The 12,546-nt window shown below is 57.7% G+C and overlaps 1 protein-coding gene across 2 annotated transcripts in view; it reads right to left on the bottom strand.

The window, feature by feature from the left end:
- The window catches only part of AFAP1 (actin filament associated protein 1), a 115,800-nt gene that overhangs the window by 35,960 nt on the left and 67,294 nt on the right, over positions 1-12,546 (bottom strand). For both annotated transcript variants that reach the window (XM_058670317.1, XM_058670316.1), the window contains exon 7: positions 4,101-4,280. In XM_058670317.1, coding sequence (XP_058526300.1) covers positions 4,101-4,280 — 180 coding nt within the window. The remainder of the gene's footprint in view (positions 1-4,100; positions 4,281-12,546) is intronic.

Genomic DNA, 12,546 nt, shown 5'->3' on the forward strand with positions numbered 1-12,546 from the left:
GATTAGACGTTCAATTCTTATGTCGAAGCCATGTTTCAAAACACACTTTGAACAAGGCAGGACAACAGCAGTTTGTATGAAAACACAATGCATGTTTGGAAAAACAATTTCTGCTACAGAAACACAAAGAGATGATACAAATAATACCATATACACTTTGGCCACTTCTTACAGTTCAAAGAATGTGTTTATACCGCTTTTTCTTTTTACCACCATAGCACCTTGGTAAGTATTATTCACACCTGGCAGACCAACAGGCTGGCGTGTGCCAAGCCTTTTAGGAACATCTCAGACACTCCCTTCAAGTTCCTTCCACGCACTTCCTGCCGCCTGAGGGGGTGGTGTTTATTTTATGATAGTTCTACCATTACAGATTTTACCATATTTTGGGAAAAAAAAGACAAGGCAAGACTTGTAGGGTTTGAAAATGACTGTGAAAGAATGACCAACATTCCAACCATTGTGGAACACAAATCTCTCCCATGGGACATGTCAGAACTTTGCGTTGGGCAACAAGTCAAGACTGAAAGTTTTAACACATGAAATCATATAACGTTTCGAGATCTGGGGAAATTAAGCTAGAAGCCAAGAACAGATGACTTTTTAAAAATATCTCAAAACTAAGCACTATCTCCCGAAATAAGCCATCAAAGAGGAGATCACTATAGATACTAGAAAATATCCCCAACTGAATGTTAGTAAAAGCACAAAATAACAAAACAAAAAGGGTACAAGGAAAATTACATTTTGAGGGGGGAGATAGTTTTGTTTTCGTTTTATTTGAGAGGAAGTGACGTGTAGGTCCATGCCCCAGTGCCCCCCAGGCTGGGACGGGCCTCCAGGGGCGGCCAGTGCTCAGGTGATCAGCCAGCAGCTGCCTGCCTGGGCCAGCCTGGCAGGGAGGAGCTGGACACACACACAGCTCTCCCCACATGCAGGAAGTGGCTGAATCCCCGGGCAGGTGCTGTCCTTCTCCTGGAGCACTGGAGGCCATGGTCAAACTGAACACACAGCAGGGCAGAACTTCCTCCCCACACTGCAGAGCACACCTCTTCCACCATTAGACCCAGACTAAGCAAACACAACAAGCTGGTTCTGAAAGCTGACCAGTGTTCCCAACGCCCCACTAGTCAGATGGAAATTTCCCGATCCACCATTCTAATCAAACCTGAAGGCACTTGGGGTGAATCACAGAAAGGCCACAAACAAGTCCAGCTTTGCAGCAACTACAGTTAGGCTGCTTCTGGCCACGCGCTACAGCACAGCAGCTGCAGCCATGCTGGTCCTGGCCACTCGTGGCAGCACAGCACCCAGAGCCACACTGGTCCTGGCCACTCGTGGCAGCACAGCACCCAGAGCCACGCTGGTCCTGGCCACGTGAGGCAGCACAGCACCCAGAGCCATGCTGGTCCTGGCCACTCGTGGCAGCACAGCACCCAGAGCCACGCTGGTCCTGGACACTCGTGGCAGCACAGCACCCAGAGTCATGCTGGTCCTGGCCACTCGTGGCAGCACAGCACCCAGAGCCATGCTGGTCCTGGCCACTCGTGGCAGCACAGCACCCAGAGCCACGCTGGTCCTGGCCACGTGAGGCAGCACAGCACCCAGAGCCATGCTGGTCCTGGCCACTTGTGGCAGCACAGCACCCAGAGTCATGCTGGTCCTGGCCACGTGAGGCAGCACAGCAGCCAGAGCCACACTGGTCCTGGCCACGTGAGGCAGCACAGCACCCAGAGCCACACTGGTCCTGGCCACACACAGCAGCACAACAGCCAGAGAGCCACACTGGTCCTGGCCACACACAGCAGCACAGCAGCCAGAGAGCCACACTGGTCCTGGCCACACACAGCAGCACAGCAGCCAGAGCCACACTGGTCCTGGCCACGTGTGGCAGCACAACAGCCTGAGCAACACCTTTCCCTGGGCAAACAGGCTCTCTTACACACCATGGACAGAACACAACAAGAACGCAACAGAGCTGTCCTAAAGGTGGTCCAGACACTGAAGTGACCATGACAGAAATGCTAAACTGTCAGCACAAACAGAAGGAAACATGCATGAAGAACTGGAGAATTTCGGCAGAGATGGAAAGTTTTTTTTAAGCAGGAAAATGCTAGAAATGAGAAGCTGCCCTTCAGAAAAGGAGCTCAAGGATCCTTGTCAGAAAAGGAAGTGTGGGGTCACCTCAGCACACACTTGTGTCTACGCAGAGAATGCTGCTCTGCAGTATTCATCCGCCCGGGAGCAGGGGTGACGGTCCACTACTCTGCTCATACCCGGATGGATGTCTCCCCATCTCCCTGCAGCTCTGGCCGAAGGAGGGGCAGGAGACATGATAGAAACGCTCCCAGACTGGGCTGCTGTGCTCTCTGGATTTCCACACTGCCCAGCAGGGCTAGTGTGTCTGTTGAGACGCAGTGCTGGTCGGGTGGTACAGACACCACAGCCCACGTGCTCCAGACACAACAGGTGCCAGGCCAAGCACTCGCTATCCTAATATTCTTTGGTTCTCACAGCAGCTCAGGAAAGCAGACACTATGCTCTCCTGTCTGACAGGTGAGGAAACCGAGGCATCGAGAGTTTATTTAGCTTGCCAAAAACATCCAGTGAAACAGTCAGTTTTGTGCCCACGGGGATGATCTTGGTGTGGAAAGCCCACATCCCTTGTCAGTGTCAGGTCCAGTCCCGACTGCTTTTCTTCCTGCCAATGCACCTAAAAAGGCAGCAGCTGGAGGCCCCCGTGCGTGGGTCTGGGCCGCCTGTGGAGGAGGCCCCCGTGCATGGGTGTGGGCCACCCGTGGAGGAGGCCCAGATGGAATTCCAGCTTCTAGCTTTGGCCTGGCCCAACCTTAGCCACTGCAGGCATCTGGCCAGTGAGCCAGTAGATGGAGGAGCGTCTCTCTTTGTGTCGATGTCTTTTTTTCTATCACTCTGCCTTCCAAAAACAAACTGACTATATAGCCCCAACTATACAGCAAAGTACTGGGGGGCTTAGGAGGCAGGACACAGCATGGTCCCGTCTGTGCTCAGCCACACCATTTCTAGAGCGGCCTTGGGGACCCACGCTGGCTCTCACATCTATGACACTGAATTTCAGAAGCAAGTACAAAGATCAAGTGAGAATCCATTTGAAATGGCTTTGCAAGGCCATGGATCTTAGCTGTTCCTCCAGCTGTGGAAACCCTATCTGCTCTTCCACCCTCCCCCTCCCGTGAGGCCTCCTGGCACAAGGAAATGAGCAGACTGAACCAGAGCTGTGGTCCTCAGCCCCAGCTTTGCTCACGGCATCTGGCAGGTCCTTAACAACAGAAACAGAGGACAGAGATGGCAGGCGTAGGGGATACAAAGAGACACGCCCCGAGGCTCCAGCACACATCAGGGCGTCTCAGCCCTGTGAAAGGATGCTCGCGCCTGCTCAGAAAAGGGTCAGGCTGGGCGGATGCGAGCTCGCCCTTGCTCAGGAGGGGGACAGGCTGAGACTCCAACCCTGCTCAGAGAGACAGCCAAAGGCCTGGGGTCCCTGACATACCCCGTGGGCAAGGTGCGGGAGGAAAGGCCACTGCTGAGCCGGGAGCCTCCACCAAGGTCAGTCTCTTACACACACACACACACACACACACACACACACACACACAATCACTTCTGGGAATTTTGCCTACAGACAAGCAAGAGTGAAGTGAAGAGGAAAATCTATAAATACGCAGAGAAGGTAGGAAATGGTCCAGGGTGAGACAGTCTAACACATAGTTAACTGTAATCTCAGTGAGTGGGACAAAGCTATAGTTTTAGGAAAGGTAGAAACAATTTTCCAAACATAGAAAGATGACAACGCACACAACCAATAAGCTCAGTGATCCCAAACAGAGTAAGAAAGCCTCTGTGCCCGGTCAGCTGGAGGAGAGCCCAGAGCGGCCTGGGCCTGGCGGGGCGGACGCCTTCCAGCCGAGTCTGAGGGACCCGGGCTTCTGAGCAGAACATGCAGACAGCAGCAGCTAACTGCTCAGGTTCCCCTACTGTGCTTGAAAAGAAGCCCACCAAGCCCAGGGCCGAGAGCTCTCGGGGATGCTGGGCAAGCAGCGGGCTCAGCTGGCACGACCTACCTTCAGCCACTGCTCAGCCTGCTCCCGGCTCTGCACGGCCAGGACCAGGGGGTCGCTGCCCGGCGGTGTGATTTTCAGCTCATGTTTCTTCTTCTTGCTGTCCTTCGGGATGTAGGTGACAGTGCAGCCCTGCAGCGGCAGCTCCATCTGGGGCTGCTGGTCCTTGGAACTCTTGTAGCACTGCAGGCGACAGGACACAGCCACACAGCTATGAGGAGGGCAGTGACAAAGGCCCTGCCCAGGCAGAGGACGCAGGCGTGCCTGGTGACTGCAAGGTAGCTCTATAGGCCACTGGGCTGCACCAGGCACGCAGTCACCTCATCACGTGGATGCATACATGAACATGATACAGTAACATGTAAGTATGTAATACATAATGCATGACCATAGTACTGGACTTGCTGTTACCACACCATCCTGCTGGGGCAGATGACCCCACCACGTGACCACTGTACTCCATTGCCTGCGCTGCCAGATCCGGACTCCTGTCTCTGGCCCTTCTCTGAAGGACACAGGGGCAATTGTCCCAAAAGGAGGAACAGCAATCTGGGGAGCAGGTGCCTGCATGGTTCGCTTTCTAGGTGGTCAACAGATACTAAGCTCCTGCTGCTGTGCTGGCTCCCCGAATACCAACACAGGAGACATCAAGTGGCAAGCTCAAAACTAAAGCTACCGCATCTCCTTCCTGCTCAATTGCTAATAAACCCGCAGCCAAGTTTCCTCTGGAGGCTTGCCCGGCCCTGTCTAGTTTAACTGCAACTCCCGGGGCGCAGGCACACTGCTTTACAGAGGTCTGTGGTGCAAGAGGTCAACCCTCTGGGTCCTAGGTCCGTTCTGACTTTACTGTGCCACCTCCCTCCCCTCCCGATCCCTGCAGAGCCTGCAGTCTTACAAGAAAGCAAGCTTTAGGGCCCGGCGTAATAGCATAGTGGCTAAAGTCCTCACCTTGAAAGCCCTGGGATCCCATATGGGCACCGGTTCTAAGCCTGGTGGCCCCGCTTCCCATCCAGCTCCCTGCCTGTGGCCTGGGAAAGCAGTCGAGGACAGTCCAAAGCCTTGGGACCCTGCACCCGTGTGGGAGACCTGGAAGAGGCTCCTGGCTCTGGCTTTAGACTGGTTCAGCTCCAGCCATTGCGGTCGCTTGGGGAGTGAACCATTGGATGAAAGATCTTCCTTTCTGTCTCTTCCTCCTCTCTGTATATCTGACTCTCCAATAAAAATACATAAATCTTTAAAAAAAAAACAAGAAAGCACGCTTTGCCGTCATTGTTATTCACTACACACATTACTGGCACTAATAAAGCACCTGCTACCAAAATAACCCGAGACGGCCCACACAGCTCAGCTCTACAGCCTGGCCCGTCCTGGAGCCAGGAGGCCAAGCTGTGAGCTGGCTGGCAGACGCATCCAGTGTCAGGCACTGAGAGTGGCACACTCAGAACCTCCCAGCGCTCACTGACGGTGGGCAGCACAGATACTTGTCCCCAGAGTCCTCTCCCAGTCTGCAGCTCCAGGCCCTGCTGGAGAACAGCAGGTAGGGACACACACTTCAAAATCATTTCCACTAATGGCTAACACCAGCCAGGCTCCGACTGCGAGGAATGCTGACCACGTCCCTGTTATTGCATATACTCAGGAAGCGCAGGGTGGGGAACCAGCTGTGCAATGGAAGGAGTCAGGAGAATGTGAGAGCTTCAATCTCCTGATGTTGGGTTTTGGGGGAAGCTGTCTGTGTGGACTGCAGGATATAAAGAAAGTTCTCTTAGGAGCAACACCAGGTGGGGCGGGAGTGAGCAGAGAAGCGCTGCTACTGGCAGGCCAAGAACTGTCCTTGAACGTGGGCCTTGGCAGCTGCAGCGCAAACAGAGCCCTGGGAAGAATGGCAGCCATCATCCAGCTCTAGGAACCAGCTCCCGTCACCTCGCAGGTAAACATTAGCAGGAAGCTGGATTTGGGAGCAGACGCAGGACTCAGATGCAAATACTCCAAGAAATGGAGCAGGCCATCCCAGCCGGCATCTTCAGGCCAGGCCAAAAAGCAGCCATGCGGGACATGCCTCAGTAAAGAGTGCTGTCAATAGGCAAACAGCTGATTCTGACTGCTGGCCTTCCAACAGCCTCTTGTAAGGTTCTGGCAGTGACAATGAGGCTGAATGACAGGTGTCATCCTGGTGTTTGAAGGGAAGGGAACAACAGACAGCGCTGGGGGCAGGAGGACCAGTGGTGAGTGAAGGCAAGGCGGGCAGGCAGAGGCCCAGGGGCCTGGACACCACCTGCTTCTGCCCCACACAGCCACCAAGCTGCTTCGCTTTCCAGTGAGAGTGCCTGCATTCCCCACACACTCACGTAATCAGGTCACATCTGCAGCAGTGAGGTCAGATGGTAAATAAGGACCGTATTTGTCTCCATTCTCCACTGTAAAATTCCCTGTGGCATCATTTTTGGCACGTTTTAAATTTGGGAGAACAGGCCACACATGTGGAAAAAATATGTACTCACTTTGAAAAAGTTAATTCAAAAGACTTAAACAAATTAAGACTCTCATAATTTACAAATGAATTTTGATTTCTACAAAGCATTATCTGCTCTACTAAGGAGTGATTTCTAGAAAAGAAGCTTTCAACATTCTGTTTTAATTAGATAACTTTCAGCAATGTGAAAGTTTAACTGGAGGGAAAAACAAAGACAGTGGTGTCCTTGGAGGTCCCTAGTCCAGGAGTGACCCGTGGTGTCCTTGGAGGTCCCTAGTCCAGGAGTGACCCGTGGTGTCCTTGGAGGTCCCTAGTCCAGGAGTGACCCGTGGTGTCCTTGGAGGTCCCTAGTCCAGGACTGACCCGTGGTGTCCTTGGAGGTCCCTAACCCAGGAGTGACCCGTGGTGTCCTTGGAGGTCCCTAGTCCAGGAGTGACCCGTGGTGTCCTTGGAGGTCCCTAGTCCAGGAGTGACCCGTGGTGTCCTTGGAGGTCCCTAGTCCAGGACTGACCCGTGGTGTCCTTGGAGGTCCCTAGCCCAGGACTGACCCGTGGTGTCCTTGGAGGTCCCTAGTCCAGGAGTGACCCGTGGTGTCCTTGGAGGTCCCTAGTCCAGGAGTGACCCGTGGTGTCCTTGGAGGTCCCTAGTCCAGGAGTGACCCGTGGTGTCCTTGGAGGTCCCTAGCCCAGGACTGACCCGTGGTGTCCTTGGAGGTCCCTAGTCCAGGAGTGACCCGTGTGTCCTTGGAGGTCCCTAGTCCAGGAGTGACCCGTGGTGTCCTTGGAGGTCCCTAGTCCAGGAGTGACCCGTGTGTCCTTGGAGGTCCCTAGTCCAGGACTGACCCGTGGTGTCCTTGGAGGTCCCTAGTCCAGGAGTGACCCGTGGTGCCCTTGGAGGTCCCTAGCCCAGGACTGACCCGTGGTGTCCTTGGAGGTCCCTAGCCCAGGAGTGACCCGTGGTGCCCTTGGAGGTCCCTAGCCCAGGAGTGACCCGTGGTGCCCTTGGAGGTCCCTAGTCCAGGAGTGACCCGTGGTGCCCTTGGAGGTCCCTAGTCCAGGAGTGACCCGTGGTGTCCTTGGAGGTCCCTAGTCCAGGAGTGACCCGTGGTGTCCTTGGAGGTCCCTAGTCCAGGACTGACCCGTGGTGTCCTTGGAGGTCCCTAGTCCAGGAGTGACCCGTGGTGTCCTTGGAGGTCCCTAGTCCAGGACTGACCCGTGGTGTCCTTGGAGGTCCCTAGTCCAGGACTGACCCGTGGTGTCCTTGGAGGTCCCTAGTCCAGGACTGACCCGTGGTGTCCTTGGAGGTCCCTAGTCCAGGAGTGACCCGTGGTGCCCTTGGAGGTCCCTAGCCCAGGACTGACCCGTGGTGTCCTTGGAGGTCCCTAGCCCAGGAGTGACCCGTGGTGCCCTTGGAGGTCCCTAGCCCAGGAGTGACCCGTGGTGCCCTTGGAGGTCCCTAGTCCAGGACTGACCCGTGGTGTCCTTGGAGGTCCCTAGTCCAGGACTGACCCGTGGTGTCCTTGGAGGTCCCTAGTCCAGGACTGACCCGTGGTGTCCTTGGAGGTCCCTAGTCCAGGAGTGACCCGTGGTGTCCTTGGAGGTCCCTAGTCCAGGAGTGACCCGTGGTGTCCTTGGAGGTCCCTAGTCCAGGAGTGACCCGTGGTGTCCTTGGAGGTCCCTAGCCCAGGACTGACCCGTGGTGTCCTTGGAGGTCCCTAGTCCAGGAGTGACCCGTGTGTCCTTGGAGGTCCCTAGTCCAGGAGTGACCCGTGGTGTCCTTGGAGGTCCCTAGTCCAGGAGTGACCCGTGTGTCCTTGGAGGTCCCTAGTCCAGGACTGACCCGTGGTGTCCTTGGAGGTCCCTAGCCCAGGAGTGACCCGTGGTGCCCTTGGAGGTCCCTAGCCCAGGACTGACCCGTGGTGTCCTTGGAGGTCCCTAGTCCAGGAGTGACCCGTGGTGCCCTTGGAGGTCCCTAGCCCAGGACTGACCCGTGGTGCCCTTGGAGGTCCCTAGTCCAGGAGTGACCCGTGGTGTCCTTGGAGGTCCCTAGTCCAGGAGTGACCCGTGGTGTCCTTGGAGGTCCCTAGTCCAGGAGTGACCTGTGGTGTCCTTGGAGGTCCCTAGTCCAGGACTGACCCGTGGTGTCCTTGGAGGTCCCTAGTCCAGGAGTGACCCGTGGTGTCCTTGGAGGTCCCTAGTCCAGGAGTGACCCGTGGTGTCCTTGGAGGTCCCTAGTCCAGGAGTGACCCGTGGTGTCCTTGGAGGTCCCTAGTCCAGGAGTGACCCGTGGTGTCCTTGGAGGTCCCTAGTCCAGGAGTGACCCGTGGTGCCCTTGGAGGTCCCTAGCCCAGGACTGACCCGTGGTGTCCTTGGAGGTCCCTAGTCCAGGAGTGACCCGTGGTGCCCTTGGAGGTCCCTAGCCCAGGACTGACCCGTGGTGCCCTTGGAGGTCCCTAGCCCAGGAGTGACCCGTGGTGTCCTTGGAGGTCCCTAGTCCAGGAGTGACCCGTGGTGTCCTTGGAGGTCCCTAGCCCAGGAGTGACCCGTGGTGTCCTTGGAGGTCCCTAGTCCAGGACTGACCCGTGGTGTCCTTGGAGGTCCCTAGCCCAGGAGTGACCCGTGTGTCCTTGGAGGTCCCTAGCCCAGGAGTGACCCGTGGTGTCCTTGGAGGTCCCTAGCCCAGGAGTGACCCGTGTGTCCTTGGAGGTCCCTAGTCCAGGAGTGACCCGTGGTGTCCTTGGAGGTGCCTAGCCCAGGAGTGACCCGTGGTGTCCTTGGAGGTCCCTAGTCCAGGAGTGACCCGTGGTGTCCTTGGAGGTCCCTAGTCCAGGAGTGACCCGTGGTGTTCTTGGAGGTCCCTAGTCCAGGAGTGACCCGTGGTGTCCTTGGAGGTCCCTAGCCCAGGAGTGACCCGTGGCGTCCTTGGAGGTCCCTAGCCCAGGACTGACCCGTGGTGTCCTTGGAGGTCCCTAGTCCAGGAGTGACCCGTGTGTCCTTGGAGGTCCCTAGTCCAGGAGTGACCCGTGGTGTCCTTGGAGGTCCCTAGCCCAGGAGTGACCCGTGGTGTCCTTGGAGGTCCCTAGTCCAGGAGTGACCCGTGGTGTCCTTGGAGGTCCCTAGTCCAGGAGTGACCCGTGGTGTCCTTGGAGGTCCCTAGTCCAGGAGTGACCCGTGGTGTCCTTGGAGGTCCCTAGTCCAGGAGTGACCCGTGGTGTCCTTGGAGGTCCCTAGCCCAGGACTGACCCGTGGTGTCCTTGGAGGTCCCTAGTCCAGGAGTGACCCGTGTGTCCTTGGAGGTCCCTAGTCCAGGAGTGACCCGTGGTGTCCTTGGAGGTCCCTAGTCCAGGAGTGACCCGTGTGTCCTTGGAGGTCCCTAGTCCAGGACTGACCCGTGGTGTCCTTGGAGGTCCCTAGTCCAGGAGTGACCCGTGGTGCCCTTGGAGGTCCCTAGCCCAGGACTGACCCGTGGTGTCCTTGGAGGTCCCTAGTCCAGGAGTGACCCGTGGTGCCCTTGGAGGTCCCTAGCCCAGGACTGACCCGTGGTGCCCTTGGAGGTCCCTAGTCCAGGAGTGACCCGTGGTGTCCTTGGAGGTCCCTAGTCCAGGAGTGACCCGTGGTGTCCTTGGAGGTCCCTAGTCCAGGAGTGACCCGTGGTGTCCTTGGAGGTCCCTAGTCCAGGACTGACCCGTGGTGTCCTTGGAGGTCCCTAGTCCAGGAGTGACCCGTGGTGTCCTTGGAGGTCCCTAGTCCAGGAGTGACCCGTGGTGTCCTTGGAGGTCCCTAGTCCAGGACTGACCCGTGGTGTCCTTGGAGGTCCCTAGTCCAGGACTGACCCGTGGTGTCCTTGGAGGTCCCTAGTCCAGGAGTGACCCGTGGTGCCCTTGGAGGTCCCTAGCCCAGGACTGACCCGTGGTGTCGTTGGAGGTCCCTAGTCCAGGAGTGACCCGTGGTGCCCTTGGAGGTCCCTAGCCCAGGACTGACCCGTGGTGCCCTTGGAGGTCCCTAGTCCAGGAGTGACCCGTGGTGTCCTTGGAGGTCCCTAGTCCAGGAGTGACCCGTGGTGTCCTTGGAGGTCCCTAGTCCAGGAGTGACCCGTGGTGTCCTTGGAGGTCCCTAGTCCAGGACTGACCCGTGGTGTCCTTGGAGGTCCCTAGTCCAGGAGTGACCCGTGGTGTCCTTGGAGGTCCCTAGTCCAGGAGTGACCCGTGGTGTCCTTGGAGGTCCCTAGTCCAGGAGTGACCCGTGGTGTCCTTGGAGGTCCCTAGCCCAGGACTGACCCGTGGTGTCCTTGGAGGTCCCTAGTCCAGGAGTGACCCGTGTGTCCTTGGAGGTCCCTAGTCCAGGAGTGACCCGTGGTGTCCTTGGAGGTCCCTAGTCCAGGAGTGACCCGTGTGTCCTTGGAGGTCCCTAGTCCAGGACTGACCCGTGGTGTCCTTGGAGGTCCCTAGTCCAGGAGTGACCCGTGGTGCCCTTGGAGGTCCCTAGCCCAGGACTGACCCGTGGTGTCCTTGGAGGTCCCTAGTCCAGGAGTGACCCGTGGTGCCCTTGGAGGTCCCTAGCCCAGGACTGACCCGTGGTGCCCTTGGAGGTCCCTAGTCCAGGAGTGACCCGTGGTGTCCTTGGAGGTCCCTAGTCCAGGAGTGACCCGTGGTGTCCTTGGAGGTCCCTAGTCCAGGAGTGACCCGTGGTGTCCTTGGAGGTCCCTAGTCCAGGACTGACCCGTGGTGTCCTTGGAGGTCCCTAGTCCAGGAGTGACCCGTGGTGTCCTTGGAGGTCCCTAGTCCAGGAGTGACCCATGGTGTCCTTGGAGGTCCCTAGTCCAGGACTGACCCGTGGTGTCCTTGGAGGTCCCTAGTCCAGGACTGACCCGTGGTGTCCTTGGAGGTCCCTAGTCCAGGAGTGACCCGTGGTGCCCTTGGAGGTCCCTAGCCCAGGACTGACCCGTGGTGTCCTTGGAGGTCCCTAGTCCAGGAGTGACCCGTGGTGCCCTTGGAGGTCCCTAGCCCAGGACTGACCCGTGGTGCCCTTGGAGGTCCCTAGTCCAGGAGTGACCCGTGGTGTCCTTGGAGGTCCCTAGTCCAGGAGTGACCCGTGGTGTCCTTGGAGGTCCCTAGCCCAGGAGTGACCCGTGGTGTCCTTGGAGGTCCCTAGTCCAGGACTGACCCGTGGTGTCCTTGGAGGTCCCTAGCCCAGGAGTGACCCGTGTGTCCTTAGAGGTCCCTAGTCCAGGAGTGACCCGTGGTGTCCTTGGAGGTCCCTAGCCCAGGAGTGACCCGTGTGTCCTTGGAGGTCCCTAGTCCAGGAGTGACCCGTGGTGTCCTTGGAGGTCCCTAGTCCAGGAGTGACCCGTGGTGTCCTTGGAGGTCCCTAGTCCAGGACTGACCCGTGGTGCCCTTGGAGGTCCCTAGCCCAGGAGTGACCCGTGTGTCCTTGGAGGTCCCTAGCCCAGGAGTGACCCGTGGTGTCCTTGGAGGTCCCTAGTCCAGGAGTGACCCGTGGTGTCCTTGGAGGTCCCTAGTCCAGGAGTGACCCGTGGTGTCCTTGGAGGTCCCTAACCGAGGAGTGACCCGTGGTGTCCTTGGAGGTCCCTAGTCCAGGAGTGACCCGTGGTGTCCTTGGAGGTCCCTAGTCCAGGACTGACCCGTGGTGTCCTTGGAGGTCCCTAGTCCAGGAGTGACCCGTGGTGCCCTTGGAGGTCCCTAGCCCAGGACTGACCCGTGGTGTCCTTGGAGGTCCCTAGTCCAGGAGTGACCCGTGGTGCCCTTGGAGGTCCCTAGCCCAGGACTGACCCGTGGTGCCCTTGGAGGTCCCTAGTCCAGGAGTGACCCGTGGTGTCCTTGGAGGTCCCTAGTCCAGGAGTGACCCGTGGTGTCCTTGGAGGTCCCTAGTCCAGGAGTGACCCGTGGTGTCCTTGGAGGTCCCTAGTCCAGGACTGACCCGTGGTGTCCTTGGAGGTCCCTAGTCCAGGAGTGACCCG

This window comes from Ochotona princeps, chromosome 11, assembly GCF_030435755.1.
Source record: "Ochotona princeps isolate mOchPri1 chromosome 11, mOchPri1.hap1, whole genome shotgun sequence".
In the NCBI taxonomy this organism is placed as follows: Eukaryota; Metazoa; Chordata; class Mammalia; order Lagomorpha; family Ochotonidae; genus Ochotona; species Ochotona princeps.